We start from the raw sequence: 16,022 nt of genomic DNA, 5'->3' as shown, positions 1-16,022 counted from the left end.
ATCCTTCAGAACAGAAGTTTGAAGCCAGAGATAGTCAGAAAAATTCAGATAGCATAAAAATATAAATATATATATATATCTCCCTCCCACAAAAATACCATCTCTTTGGATCAGAACAGAATAGTCATTCTTTAACACTTTGAATAGAATTTAAGAAAACATCCCTGAACCTGTTTGTTTTTCTGAGTTCATACCCAGGCATTTCCCCACGGGCTGATTTCATACTGTAATTCCAGTGAGTGACTATGTCTTCGATGGAATGATCTGTTTCCTTGTTCTTTAGGCTTCCTCTTGGCCCTGGAGTGTTACTGTAATATGAAATATGATGACATCTTTTTCTTTTATAATGCTCTCCATATTGGATGTATTGACAAGTAGGTGTTAAGTGTCTTCTGTTTGCTACCTCCTCTGTCATCTGCTGTGGACATACCCTTGACCAGAAGCTCTCCTTGTCCCATCAGACTGCTGTGCCAGTATTTTCCTTGACAGATATATATAGTAAAACTGTTGTGCTGATGTCTGGGGACATTGGTTTATTACTGACCAAGAGGGGGGTGGAACAGCAAGGCATAGAAAATCCACTATACATTCTAACATTTAGGCTTTATCCTTTATTAGGTAGTGAGTAAGAGACATAAAAAGAATTGAGTTTGTTTACAGCTGAAATTTAAAAGAGATTTGTGTGAACAAAAACTTGTTCCATAGAGCACTGTGACAAAAGAGGTCCAAGAATACTGCAAAGTGTCATTGCAAATTAGCTGATGTAAGTAGTTGGAATGACACTCTTTTATTTCTAGCAAACTTTGTATTAACTCTGCCCCTAGTACTGTGCCTCCATACATGCCACAGGCCACATTTTGGCAAGGATCAGCCTGTTGATTCTGATGGCATCACAACAACATGGCAGAATGTACAGCAGCTGTCCATGCACCAGAAGGCTATGCATAGAAGAGCCTACAGGATATTTGTAGATCTCCTGTTTTCCCATCTGCATGCTTTCTCATGGGGAAAAGATAGCCTGACCAGATCTTCTCCCTTCCCAAAATGTGAGTCCTCCTCTGCTCCTTTAGCAAGCTCTTACAAAAGGCTCTGGAGACAAATGGTGGTTCATGGAGCGCAGCTTGAAAACTGGTTCCCTATTCAAGGAGGAATCTGAACACAGCTGGCATTGGCACTACAGCTTCTGCAAAAAGATGAAAGTTTGAAAGCAGGCTTTAGAGACCTAGTCCAAGATTTTGCAAAATGGAGTCCAACCTTAATATATTATGTACCCAAATAAAATGAAACATTTTCTAAATTGAGTGCTAGGAGCAGGTTTAGAAGGCTGGCTTGTTTACTGTGTCTTTACTGGGAGCTGTAGAGTAGAGAGCCCTTTTAAATGTCAGCCCCTAGTTTTTTAGATGTCTAAACTTGGCTTCAGGAACTTACTCATACTGTCGTTTTGGAAGTTGGGCCAAAGCAATCCAGCTGGTAATCAGCCCTGAAAACACCATCATATCTTTTTCATGGCTACATAGTTGCGAATTAAATATAAACAAAAGCCCATTTCATTTCAAGGCACAAACGTTTGCAAATAAACTGGATGAAATACAAATACATAATATAGAACTTATTTTAATACTTCTAGATAAATAAATGCATCTCTTTGGAATTCTTTGGACACAGACATCCATGGAACCTCTTCTTTCTCTCTCTTTATATATTTTTTATAAAATCTAAATGCGGAGAGGTTTAAAAAATGGCAAATACGAATGTATATGGAAGGCTCACTGATGAACTGCAAGTCAAAAGTGCTGTATATTCCCATCCTCTATATCTCCCACCTGTCCATATTAACCACAGGCAGCATTATACAGCAACCACACGGTCAATATTTTGCATTACTGCCTTTTAATAAAGTCTTTCAAATAATTTCCGCATCTAAACTTAAATTATGTTTTTAAATTTTATTCTGCCTAAATGTATGGTAGGCATTTCACTTAGCTACACATCAGAGTGGTCGCACGTGACTCAGCAGCGCACTCCATAATATTAATAGATACTTTTCAGCTCCCTATGGGAAAAAGCAGGCAGCAAGAATCAGATTCAAGAAGTCTATTTTTTTCTCTGCTGTTTGTTACTTACCACTTAATGACCCACATGTGAAACTCAATGGTTATATAATTATTTTATATAGTATATTTTCTGTTTATAAGTTATTTTTCTTACTCTAACATATATACAATATATCTATATATACCCCTGATAAATCTTACTTTAAAGGGACACAGTCAACCCCTTTAAGCCTCACAGTAAATATATAAGGCTTTAAGCTGTCCATACATAACGGTCAGCTACAGAATTCAAGGGTCCCTTCAGATCCTAAAGGTTGAATTTGTTCCAAACCCATGATGTGCAGTTATCTCGTAATATGTATCTCATGTGTCACTGTTTACATTTTATAGGTATATTAAACATTTTATATCACATCAGTAGGAAATAATACAAGAGAATAAATCTGTTTCTAAGACTAAGTCTATTGCAAAAAAATATTACCTGTATCTACAGACACTCCCACTGGTGTGATATAAAAAGAATATGTGCCATTCTTGTGATGAAATTCTGGCTACATTGCAGTCAGAAAGAACTTTATACTGACTTAAATGAGGCCAGGATTTCTCTCCTGTTTTTCATTTGCTAGTTATGACTATGCATAACCCATTTGTGTCTTCCCTCTGCTCAACATTGAAGTGTCAGGCCTGTTTCATGACAAGAGTGTATTTTTTGCTGTCCACTGGCATGTCTTAAAGATTGATCTATCCTGTATGTATTACACTTTTTGAATAAACATACACTGTACACATACGTTCTCAGTTAAATAAATCTTTGATCCATTCTGTGCACAGTATCTTAATTGTTTTTCCCCCTATAGATCTTCTTTATAATTTTCTTTTACCTAACCTAGATTATCTTCTTGCCCATTCTTCTACGGGCAAGGAAAACAATTTTTGCTCACCAGGAACAGCCCCACATCATTGTCATCGTTTTTGACTACTTACCAAAGTGACATAATTTGTTCATTTTGTCTTTTGCAACTCAGTTAGAAACCTAGTGGCATAGATAGAGACACAATACTACTGTTTTACAAGACATCTATTGTATCTACTTTTGTTCAGATAAATACCCAGTAACTGCTGACTTGGCAGGAGGATTGGTAAGGGTACTACTATTCACAGTGTTTCTTTTTTTTTCCTTCTCCTTTAATCTACAGAATAAAGTATTTTATATACATTGGAACCAGTTAATGCCCTTTAGACAAATTTGTAAGTTGTTTCATAAAGCAGGAAAGACATTGCAGGGAAACGTGTGGCAAAATGCACAGTCAAAAGGCTTTATAAGTTTTATATGTCACTACAAGTCAATGCTGGAGATCAGTTCTAAAACGATCAATGCTCAAGAGGAATGTTCTCATCTGGAGAAAATACTGCCCATTCCCCCTTTCAGAATTTGTTCAGTTCTCTATCAAAAGTTCTGGCTCTTCATATATACTTTAAACTATAAATAAACACTGCATAGTTCAATGTTCTTGATTTTCATTTTTTTTTGTTTGTTTTGTTTTGAAAAATTATTGCAGTACAATTATTTCCTGTTTGGAGTTCAGTAAGGAGCAAACAGCACAGGAGTATGGGTGGTCCGTATAGGCCCAGGAGCTGGTCGTAGGAGTGCTGGAGGAAGTGCTGAAGTCTGGAAAAGGGTGGCTGCTGGGGCTGTGCGAAGACTGAAGGGGGAATTCACAGCCACAGCAGCAGCTGCTGCTGCAGCTGCTAGTGGATTTGGTAAGATTCGTGGAGCCATTGGCTTTGAAGGTTCCTTTGAAAATACTAATTTTACCTGTGGGGAAGAGAGAAAACAAACAAACAGAGAGACATAAATTTGTTCATCTTAGATACATGACATGGAGGTTGATTTAAAATTATACATGCAAAACCAAGCAAGAGAGGCCTTGTGGTGGCTACTGAGTCTATGAGCTGCAGGCGTGTGACAGGAGATACAATCTTGCCGACTGGACAAGGATTTGATTGAGGACAAAGAGTTTCAATGTTCACTCTTTATCACTGACACTTATAATCTAATACTAGATAAGAAATCAAAGCAAATCTAAAAAGGGGCTGGGCAACCTGCAGAAAAGTAAAGTTGCGTGTACTCGGCAAGAATTATATAAGGAAGAATTAGATATCAATTAAAAGACCTCCATCTGGACAGCTTTATGATAGAGACCAGAGCAGAATGAAAATATATCCTATTCCCTGATCTGACTAAAAAGATACTTTTGTTTCAATCATTAGGATGCAAGTTCTACTTAAAACTAAGATCTCCAGATAGCTCCTCTTCATTAGCTCCTGCTTCTAATAATGAGCAACCTTATCTTGCAGGGGTCATGAAAATCTCCCATGTTTCATGTGTTTAAATGGTGCTGCCCTATGTAATCTTGCTGTGTCTTCAATTGTTTTTCACTAATGTAATGTTCATTCTTACAAAGGACTGTGAAAACAGGGCAGATATTTTAAAGCGTTGTCACGAAAACATTCTTGCCTGTATCAGTTTGTATACTGCCAAACCATGATAATTTTGTTTCTGTCACTGAAGCTTCTTCTAAAAAAACCCCACATTTAAATCATGAGTCTTGTGCACTACCAAACGCAACCAAAAAACCCCCTCATTTAGAGTTTCTAAAAAAGGAAAAAACCGCAAACCCTGAGGTTTTTCCCAGACTGATTGAAAATACTTATAGAAGTTCGTATTATTTAAGAGAATTTATGTTTGATATGCATGCTAATGAACATCAGAGTTCTCTCTATAGATTTCTGCAGTTTTCAGTGGGATTTCTAGTTTCTAGTGAGATGCCAGGAGACTGAATACCTTTGTTCTGATTTTATAACTCTGAGACAAGAATAGAAACCTCATTTACCCACACAAAGTAAGTTTCCTATTGGCTCTAATGGACTTTTGGTGGGTCTCTGTCCTTGCATGATCTAAGGCCCTTTGCAAAGAACATAAAACTGAATATGTACTATTAAATATAGAAAATATGAATATATGTACCATGCCATGATACATCTCAGTGTAAGTATGGACACTTCTCACTTACAAGGAAACAAAATTTTTCATTCTGTAATTGAAAGGGGTTTTCAAATAATTATTGCACATTACCACTCTGACATTTTCAACTCAACAGTACCTTATTGAGTGAATAATCAGAAAGTAAGGACAGGAGTACTCTGGTATGAGCCACCAGTGAGTTGCATCGTTACACTATCATCATATTCCAAATGGTCTGTTTGTTCTTTACTATCCAGATGGATAAAAGATTTTTACTTTTCCCGATACCAATTGGCAACTCTGCTGGCTTCCAGGTCCTTTAAGGCTCTGGAAGAAATACCCAGATGGAACTAAATTCTGTAATTCTCTTAACAGAGGATATAATAGATACTAGATATAAAATTCCCCATGGTGCCTATGAAAAGCAATGATCTGATCTTTTCCTTGATCACTGTTACACCCACTGATCCAAGCTGTCTTCTTCCCTTGCTGAGTATTTGACTTTTTCCTTCTGCCTTACATTTTTTAGTAAATACCTTTTCCAGCCTTATTTAGAACAGACAAAAAAAAATTAATCCTGAGTACAAAGTACTTTGTGGTCTAAAATTCCCAATGAAGGATGTTTTTTGTAAGAGCTATTTTATTTCAGAAACACCTGAGAACCCTTTTCTCTCCAGTGTAGTATTTTATGCATGCTGGACACTTGTGGCTTGAAGAAATATCAAGTAAGCCTCAACATTACAAGATTTCCTAAACTCTGAAATAGCATGGTGGGAATTTATAAAGCTTCTATCTCCGAAGCATGCAAATCTAGAATAGACAAAGCAGTAAAAATTATACTGAAAACATGGCATAGGAAAGTTTTTGGTCTAGAAAAGCTTGGGAAATGTACTATGTTCTTTTTTTAATTTCTGTAGGGAATTGAGTGATGATCACACAGTTTTTGTCATGAAGAACAAAAAAAGATCTTGTGTGACTGTGTCTTTTAAAAGGCTTGGACTTTCTTATCATTCTTGGAGGAATCAGGCACTTCTAATGAAGTTAGATATCTTTTCAGTTAATTTACCAACATGTTTGTGATTTCAAGGTAGCTGCAAAACTAGTAATATTTAAAATATACAGTATCTTACGCCTTCATTTCAAACCTCCAATTAAAACTTAGGTCAGCATTCAGAGTAAAGTAGTCATTATTTGTTTCATTTCCAATGAGTAAACTAAGTGACAGCAAATTACTTGAAAAAATGGTGGGGAGTGTCTTGGCTTCAGTTAGGGACAGGGGGTAAAGAAAAAGTAAAGAGAAAGCTCTTCAAAACCATTTACATTACAAGTGAAATTATAATACCTTTGGCATGTTGCTGTGCCATTCTGTACTTCGAATGACAGCAATTTTGGTTGTTTTTATATTGAAACCCAAAAAGACTAAATGGAGAACTGGTCTCTCCTTTCTTAGTGCAGCCTCCATTTTACTACACATATCTGTTCATTTATTGCTAACTTGTTCTCTCCTTCTTAAATCCCTTAAAACTGGGAGGGAGCAGGAAAATGACATGTTGCCTTTATTTGCCTATGCAACAACTAAATGGCCTTGAACCTTGGCTGTAGTTCTCAGAAATCACCATCACATAAATTGGTAAATGGGGAACTGTGTACAACAACAACAGTAATGTAATAGTTGTTTTCATGACCTGGGAAACAATGAATTTCCTAAAGGAATAATAATCCTGTTAGAAAGGCTTTAATGATTCCATATTCTTCTTACCTCATATTTTCTCTTCCTTTCACTATGGTTTATGTGTATTGGAGACCTTGACCTTTCTGGTGGATTACTGAAAAACCCTACGGGGCGATTTCCCTTCTAGTGGATCTACCAGTATGGTGCACTACATTATTCCACAATTGAATCATGCATTAATATACCACTCATAAGGGTTGCCCCAAAAAACACAGTTCTCAGAAAAGAGTTTTCACTCAACTTAAAGAGAAATGGGTTTTCACAGAAAAAAAAAAAGCTGCATATTCTGCCTGCATTAGAGAAGATGGTCAAGACATAAGGTGCTAATCTCTATGAGGACAATGAATCAACATCCTCCCTCTGCCAAAACCATCTATAAACCCTTACAAAAAAGCAGATAAAACATTCATGCAGTTTATCTGATGGAGGAGATAAATGTCAGATGTTTCACTATCCCACCCACAATATAAACTGATTCTTCACTAATGGCAGAATCCTAGAGGGTTTTTTTTATTAAAAAGTAAACCTTTTTCTCAGCTTTTGAACTTAGTAAGAATTGTGTTTCAGATAGTTTATCCTGGCAGTCAAAAATGTGACCAGAACCATCCTGAAACTGAGTGGAATGAAGGAGAAGACAGATTTTTTTAATTGTTTCACTCGTTATCTGAACAATTTTCTAAATAAGGACAGAATTAAGGTTTTATGTTTTATAGAGTTTTACTTAGTTATTTCATCACTATCGTCCTTGATGAAAACTGGAAAAATCCTGTTTGACATCTGGAGGTTTTTTTTGTCTCTTGCTCTCTAATGACCTTTGCAGCAAGCTTCTTTTCTAAGTTAATTCAGAGTAGCTACAAAAACAAGGGCCTGTAGTGAACACCCATCAAAGTATATAAGAAAGTAATTTGTGAACTTCCATTGGGTCATTCATATACTTGTATAATCCCATGGCTTACACTATTCCTCTCATTTTACACATTTTTCCACCTACATTTTCTGAAAGTCCTGCTCATCAGGGTTAAAATAAAAATGAAACAGAAAGTGGATTAACTTACCCCTAGAGGATGTGTTCCCTTTTGGAGTTTGTTGTAAGGGCTGTATTTAGGTTTAGGTGGCTTCCCAGCAGCTCTGTCTTTGTGCCTTCTACTGCTTATGTGCTGTTAAAATACATTTGGGGTGGGGAAAAAAAAAGAAAATAAAGAGTGATAGTTCCTTAACAGATCTTTTCAGGTTTTGCTTTACACAAGGTTACTGCTCCAATACTAAAGATTTCTGCTCTCCACAACAGCATTGCTTTGACTAATTCAGTAATGAAAGGGAATAGGGAATAGGGTCTGTTGGTATTTGAATGATTCTTTGTGCATCACATATTGGGACCATGATTTTCAACAGTGCTCAGTTCAACTCTGCTTCCACTGTAGTCAATGATTTTCTCATCTTTTCTAACTTCAACAGAACCTGAATCAAGTTAAAGACAGAAGCCTTTGAAAAACTCCTCCCTATCTGTATAAAGCACCCATCAAATTCAATCCACTGCTGATAGAAAGTTTTCAAAGAATATCAGATAGTAGAGCATCCCCTATTCAGGGAAAAATAAGGTCACAAAATTGTTTAAATCCCTGAGAAGCCTGGAGATTCTTTTAAGATGGTTACATATCAAACAAAGTGACAGTGAAAAAAAACCCCACAAAATCCACTATCTTCATGCTAAGGTCTGTGAGATTTTATAAGTGTCCTTCTACACAGACTTTACTGCAGTATTAGAAGAGACCTTTTTCTGAAGGACCTTTTCCAAACAAAAAATTATTTTTAATTTGATTTTCATTCTCAAGAGAGATGTCAAAAAAAATCCAAAAAAACCCACAAAGAACTGGACATTTTTTTTTTTTCGTGAAACTAGAAAAAGGGTATTGCTATTGTCCATTACCGAATTTATCTTTATTCTTGTAAAGTTCTTTAACAAGCATTTAATTCCAAAAGGCATATGGAATTAGACTAAGTATTTTTCGGAAGGCTTTGATCATCTGAAGAATGACTGAGTGTAATTGCAATTTAGAGGTCATGCTTCTCAGTTAGAGAGAAACATAGATAAAAAATATTAGAAATTCTTTCCATCTACATTTCTAAGCAGGTTATTCAGTGCTCTGTGAAAGTACCAGCTTTCACTTACCCATCTTCACATTTTTGTCAAGGCAAATATCATGCAGTACACTAAATGGCACGGTTTATTAGCTCACGACAATTCTAATACTCTAAAGATACTCGTAACATGCTGCAGCTTAGACCTTCTTTCTACAGCTCTCTAAGATATATGTATAATCAAGAGCATTTCAGAAAACATATTGCATGCAAGGGGAATCATATCTGAAACAAAACATGACAGCCAAGTACAAAGGACAAAATCTGTAAGCTCCATTTGGACACAAACTGTTATACTGGCACGTGCTGACTGTGTTGGTACTTTACCACCATGAAAACAAAAAACAGCCAAGGATTCTCGATCTGCAAGCTGAGTACCTGTTTCAGTTGTGTCTCAGAGTTTACGTGCACATCACATATTTCACAGTGAAATGTTTTGTTCTGAAGGCCTGTGTTTCCTTTATTCACAGGTCCTTTGCCTTTTACGCCTGCCCGGGGAAAGGCTTTTATGGTTCCACTTCCATTCCGAGCTTCCAGCATAGTTTTGTGCTTAGTCCCTGGAGACATTAGAAATGGGAAACAGAAACAACTTTGGCAATTTGGTTGCATTCATTGTTTTATTTCCATTTTAAAATAAAATCATATGAACCTCAGCCTGGTGCCACATTCTATCCTTGGAATATGGCTGTGTTGGTCTGTACCAGATTCATACTAATGTAACAGTACTTCACATCAGATACTTACTAAATTACATACCTATAGGTAATGCACTAGAACAAAGCAGCCCCACCAGAAAGTAGTAGCACAATCAGGTATCCTGATGTGAAGTTAAATGGGTGTGACTTTTCTTGTTAACTCCTGCTGCTAATAAGACCTAAATCGTAGTTGCAAAAGAAGAGTAATTTATCTATTAAAGATGTAGTTGGCTTTGATTTGTAGTTCTCCTGAACAGATTGATAAACAGTATGTCTTAGGTAGTTTACAATTAAATCTGTAATCAACTAATTAGTCTCCAAACCAGAAAGGGGCAGAGGTTCCTGGCAGCAACCTATGGATCCTTAATGGCCTGGACAGAAACCAAAACATGTGAGAAGCATGAATGTGAGAAAAACGCACTTGCTCTTTTCTTTTTTTTTTTTTTTCTTTTTTTAAATAAAGGTTGGATAGAAAACAACAGTGTTCTGTTGCTGTACCTTTATTCAGACTGAACAATTGCTTACACTATTTACTTCAGGCAGGTAGTCTGGGATGATAATGGACTGCTACTGTGTACAGAACTGCTGTTCCACTGATAATTGCTATATGCATCCACACAGACACTTTCACTAGCATGCATGTGTGTGAGCACAAACACAATTTATAGCATAGGTAGCAAAAGCTTGGAGGGCTGTCTTTAAACCTTCAGAATAACGTTTTGGCTCACAGCCTGATCAGAATTATGTTTACAGTCTGACCCTCATATGAAATTAAATAGTTTAAAGGGGTACAGACTTATGAATTTGAACTTTCACCATCTGAAGATCTGGCATACAGCAAACAGCATTCAAAACTGATTAGGCTTTGATTCTCATGAATACCAACAAATTATAATCTCCTTTTTAATTTAAGTGAATTCCGCAGACATGCTAAAGTTTTTTCTTTTTTTTCATTACATCACAAAACCATTGATCATTTTGCTCTAGGTATACCCTCGCTGTCCCTGCATTTCAAACTTAAGGTTATGTGTGTTTCTTAACTCTATTTACTCTTGATGCCACCATATTGAATCTGTAGATCTTTTAACCCTGCTCACCACACAGTCAATCAATAAGGTCCTTAAAATAATGACTGTGAATGATGACTCTCTTCTACTGGAACTTACTAATGCTACTAGCTCTAATAACAAGAAAAGGTTTAAAAATTAAGAAAGATGGAGGTAGGCAATTACCCTTTCAACTCTCATGCAGAAGCTGCTATCAGCTGATGAAAATAAAGGGAAATATTCATACTTTTAACAAGCTATTTATTAGCAGACAATATGGAGCTAAGAACTCTAACTCCTATCATTGAACTCTGACTGACTGGCGCTCCCTCTTTGAGCCTTAATTTGTTAGATTTCAGACAAAGCTAATGGCATTCATACTCAGTTTGCTAGCTGGCACAAGCTAAACTATGCAAACTCTGAACACCAAAGGTAATGAAGCAGAGTTGTCATTTAGCTCTATAAGGTTTTGAAGCTGCAAAAGCTAAAATGTAAGAAAATATGCAACTTGCATGCAATAAAATTCCTTTCTTCTCCCTTTATGAAAGCCTCTTTGCCTGTCATTTTAATCCTTTAATAGTTAATGAATTCCATGTAATTGCCAGTTTTCTGCCACCTCTTTGTCCCCTGCTGCAAGAGATCTAATCTATTCAGGGGAAGATAATTGCAGCGCTCTTGAGACAGAAAGAAAAAAAAAGGAAGAAAGCAAGCACCGCTCCATCTCACCACTGTTGTGCGCCTCCAGCTGTGAGGCAGAGTTGACAGCGACTTTGCATAGTGAACAGTACAGCAGTCTTTTTGCTTTTTCTTCCTCAGTTTCAACGGAAGGGCAAGTGGTGCTGCTAGTGGCTGTCGTGGGGATTTTCTCCACTTTAGAGGTGATCTCAGTTGTCATAACACTGCTCTTCCGGATTTCCACGGTTGTCGTTGTTGATATTGCTGGTGTCCCTGTGGTAGCGTCTGTGGACAAAGAGAGAAGATGGAAGGAAACAAACAAAAAAAAAATCTTGTGACCTTTGGTGTTTGGTTGTTTGCATCCCAATGCTGCAATCACACAGAGAGGCAGATTGTGCTGGTGATGGTTTGACTCACGGTAATGACCTAATCTGGCCTTATTCTGTGTATTTCATGTGGTTACAAAACACAGTTCTCCCATGTATTATATGTTGTCTCCTGCATTCTGCTAACACAGTATTCATAAACTGAAAAGAAACATCTTTAGGACTGTACTGAAGAACTGAAGAATAATCCATTAAACGAGGCTGTGTAAATGACCAGTAAAATAGGCAGTCAAAATTCATATGCAGCACTTCAGATGCATAAACTGCCACAGTACCACATAGTACTTATACTGATTGAGTAGCCAAGCTAAAGTTTTAACATCTTGTACTAATAAAAGTATGAATGAAAATAAAAATTAAAATAATTGTCTTTCTTGATATCTGGTAAAAAAAAAAAGTTAAATTGATACTTCACTTGATTGTACCCAAAACTAACATTAAAAGCATGAAGGTAATTATTAATACACGGCATACATTATTATCCATTATTGCATAACATAAAGTAACTAAATATACAACATGTGGCATCTAAGACCTACACAAACACTATTAAGATTTTCATTCTCCATATCAGTGATGTTTTTGGAAAAACTATAAGCATGGTATATACCTAAATCTGTTTGGAAACTTACTTCTTTCACCTAAGAACTTGTTTTTCTGTAGTTCTCAAATTGAAGAGAGAGAAAATACACAATGGTACTGTATTTTGAATAATATATACATGATATTTGGATACAGCAGGATCATGTGGTAGTTAAGTACTTAGAAGGGTAGAGGACAGTAAGATCCAGCACTGAGGCCGTGAAGAAGATGGCACGTAAGGGACATGAAGGAGAGAAAGGACAGGAGCTGTTCTGCCTTTGCAGTATTGTGTTTTATCATATTAAGCCTACTGAGTAATAGCCTTCCTTTCCCCATAAGAAATCTTAGTTACTTTATTGAGACATGTCTCAATTTGGCGACTTTCCAGCTCATCTTAGTTCCATACAGCCACTGGTGTTAGTGATGCTTTATTTATCACTACCTATTAGAACAGACAAAATAACAATTCTTTTACTTATTGATCTAAGTATGTGCTCTGATGCAGAAGTGACACAACTAACTGATGCCACAGAGGTGTCTTGCAGACTAATACTGTTCAACAACTTTGTTAATGAGGAACATACCTAATAACTTGAGAGACGATATCAAACTGGAAGCAAGCAAAAACCCACTGAGAGACATGATTCAAACCAATTTTTATGCATTGAAGAAACAGTCTAGAAAATTAGATGGTTTTCAGTAAAGACAATTGCAGGAATCCACAATCAGTAGGATTAATCTGATCTATTAAAACAAGATGATGACAACAGCCCTAGTAGCGCTTTTTGGGGAGGTTTTATTGTTTGTTTCATCCTGATTGTTTTCTTTATTAGTTTGTTTTTCAGAAAAATCTTTCAGTAGTAGACAAGATGAACACAGATCTCTTATATCATTATGTTATGACTCTGGTTCCCGCCATATTGAAAGTGCAAAGCAAGAGGTTTATGAGGTATTTTTTCATCCTTTAATCAGCTCTGGAGGCACTGTGTCCAGCCTGGAGACATGAATGTCAAAAAAAAATAACAATTACTTGCTTTGTTGTTAATCCAGCAGCAGTACAAATGCAAAACAACAAGAGAGAGGTTGTGAGAGAGGAAGCCGAAACAAATTAGACGTTTAGAAAACATGGACTGTGAATATGGAAGATGAAGGGCAAACACTGACAACATTTTTTATATCTTTAGAAGGTAGCTAAAAACAAGAAAATATACTCTTCTCCCTGATCCCTCCTAGTAGAACAAGAACTACTGGAATACATCATGAGAGACTGAGATTAGATGTCAGGAAATTCTTTCTAATATTAAAATTTATGAAATCTGGGAATACCCTACCTACACAGATCCAGAAATATTTCCTACTGCAGGATTTGAAGCTGGTTGAACAAATATGTACACAAATTTGATCCCCTTTCAGTCAGTGGGAATAAGGCCCTTTAAGCTATAATAATTTCTATACATTGTATATTCTATAATGTTTCTACACATTCTCCCAGAGGGTTTTTTAAAAATTATTATTCATAAACCAAAGAAAGTAGAGTTTGTCATGTGAATATTCTATGTATTGCGAGGTATTAAAGCATATAACAAAAAATATGTTCCCGCACAAGGTCAAATCACAGATTGTTCTTTTTTCCTGAAAGTGAGCCTGCAGGTGGTTGTATCCTGAACATACTGAGGATATCAAATACTGATGCAGAAGGAATTATGTTATCTTGTTGAATATTCTCTTCTTATGATTTTTAAAAGACCAAAAATTAAAAAAAAAAAAAAATTAAGCCTTTTGTTGGAAACCTGACAACCAAACAAAGCCTTTGAAGTTCTGTCCATAAAATAGTAGAACTAACTAGTCACTTCTTTCCCATTCCACAGAATCCATTAAAGGTTTGCTTTCCTTCAGCTGAAAATTGCTGCAGTGAAATTATTTTCCTCAAAAGCCCAATCCCAGCAGCACATGACACTGTTTTTAAAACATTAGTTTCTCCATCTTGGTACTACTTAACAGTAGTAGGTTTGGCCAATGTACTGTCTTGGTGAAATGGAAGGCAAAGGGCAGATGGCACCAGGGAAAGGGAAAGAAAAGAAAAAGAAGACAGTAACATTCTCTCAGAATTGATGGCAAAGTTGGTGCTCACTCTAATCTTTCAGGAAATTAGATCTGTACCTCAATCACCATTACCAGCTTTGCAGTGCAAGGGTCAGTATTTAGCTCTAAGCAAAATATAGATCATAATTTTTTTACTTTCCATAGGAAAACCTGAGGCAGTGAACAAAATAGAAACAAAAAGCAGCTTGAATAACAGCAGATTTTATTCTGTTTCAAGTATCTGAACTATACCTAATATGTCACTGTGCAATTGTTTTAAAGTGAAAAGAAAATGCAATCAATTATGCTAGTTATTTTGGGTATTTTTAGGCTATTTTGAGGTGTATGTGTGAAAGCATCATAACATATAAAAATTAAACTAAAAATGGTAAATATCATCCACATATTCTTCATCTAAAAAAGATAATCAAAGCTCAGGCCATAAATTCTGCACTTTCAAAAGTTGCCTTATATCAACACATTTTATATTCCACTAATACAAATACATTAATGACATCAAAACATAAATAAAAAGCCATTCAAGTTCACCATGTAAAAGCCATGACAAGACGTAAAGCTGCTCCTCTACATATAAAGTTTAGAATTTTCAGCAGGAATTAAGGATAAAATATTCTAAAAATTGTCAAGTAAGCTTACAAAGAGGGATTTCAAATCCAATTCTCAGCAGAACTTCTAACCTAATCAGCATGTGTCCCTTTGAATATATTACAGTGTTGCTGCTGTCCACAGTTCAGTGCCCTAAATACAGGTTACAGCATTAAAGGTATAAGGGATTCAAAAAACAAACAAACAAAGCATCAGAAAGGAGTAGGAAGGCATTTGAATTGATGTCTCGTAGACTGCATCAGCATTTCTTAACATTATATTATGACAGTGCTTTAAGAACTATTTCAATAATAAATGATCTAAAATTGAGCTGGAAATTCAGTCACAGTCAAGTGGAAGATTTGTTTCTGGTGACGCAGGCTTGCAGCACTGTGCTATTTTCATACCAGTGGCCTGCAGCAAATATTCATTATTGCAACTGTCACTGCTTGGCTTTGGTATAGAAGTTGATTGTTAATATTGTATGGAACTGGACTCCAGAAGCAAAAAAATAGGGAACACTTCAGGACTCACAATAATCCATTTGTATTTCTGGTCTTAATATAGCAACAGAATCAAAATTAAAAATATAAAAATATTACATTAAAATCTAATCTTGGTCACTTGGTCACTGTTAATATAAATAGATTTATATTAACAAAAAGGCAAATCCAGATGAAAAATATTCTGTGAGAATTGACTCCTTTGAGTACTACAGACACCACAGTTCAAGTGGAAAACTGCATGTGTGATTACAGTTCTTCTAAGTAAGCAGGATTAGTTTTACATCCCAGCTACAAGACTCATGAATTTTCTTTAGTCTGAAGAAACAGAATTTTACAACTCATGTTTTTCTTCTCATCAGTTCCTGCTACTTAGCATAGGAATTTCTTATCCTGAAACTATAAATAGACCCACAGAGAGAATTGTGCTCTGACTTCAAGCAAATCACAAATATTTATGAATGTGTTTTTTCTTCCACAATCTCAAGTGGTATGCA

General features: G+C 36.1%; 1 protein-coding gene across 4 annotated transcripts in view; it reads right to left on the bottom strand.

Moving 5' to 3' along the window:
- Positions 1-588: 588 nt before the first annotated feature.
- Positions 589-16,022, bottom strand: part of ZNF385D (zinc finger protein 385D) — a 410,633-nt gene continuing 395,199 nt past the window's right edge. For all 4 annotated transcript variants that reach the window (XM_050316496.1, XM_050316486.1, XM_050316505.1 and 1 more), the window contains 4 exons: positions 11,418-11,651; positions 9,329-9,507; positions 7,867-7,968; positions 589-3,870 (listed from right to left, as the gene is read on the bottom strand). In XM_050316496.1, the coding sequence (XP_050172453.1) occupies positions 3,637-3,870; positions 7,867-7,968; positions 9,329-9,507; positions 11,418-11,651 (749 nt within the window). In that variant the 3' untranslated portion in view covers positions 589-3,636. The remainder of the gene's footprint in view (positions 3,871-7,866; positions 7,969-9,328; positions 9,508-11,417; positions 11,652-16,022) is intronic.

Source organism: Myiozetetes cayanensis, unplaced genomic scaffold, assembly GCF_022539395.1.
Source record: "Myiozetetes cayanensis isolate MyiCay16 unplaced genomic scaffold, myiCay2020 scf1, whole genome shotgun sequence".
Classification (NCBI taxonomy): Eukaryota; Metazoa; Chordata; class Aves; order Passeriformes; family Tyrannidae; genus Myiozetetes; species Myiozetetes cayanensis.
Note: the sequence above shows the minus strand (reverse complement) of the source record. Positions and strands in the feature narration are given on the sequence as shown.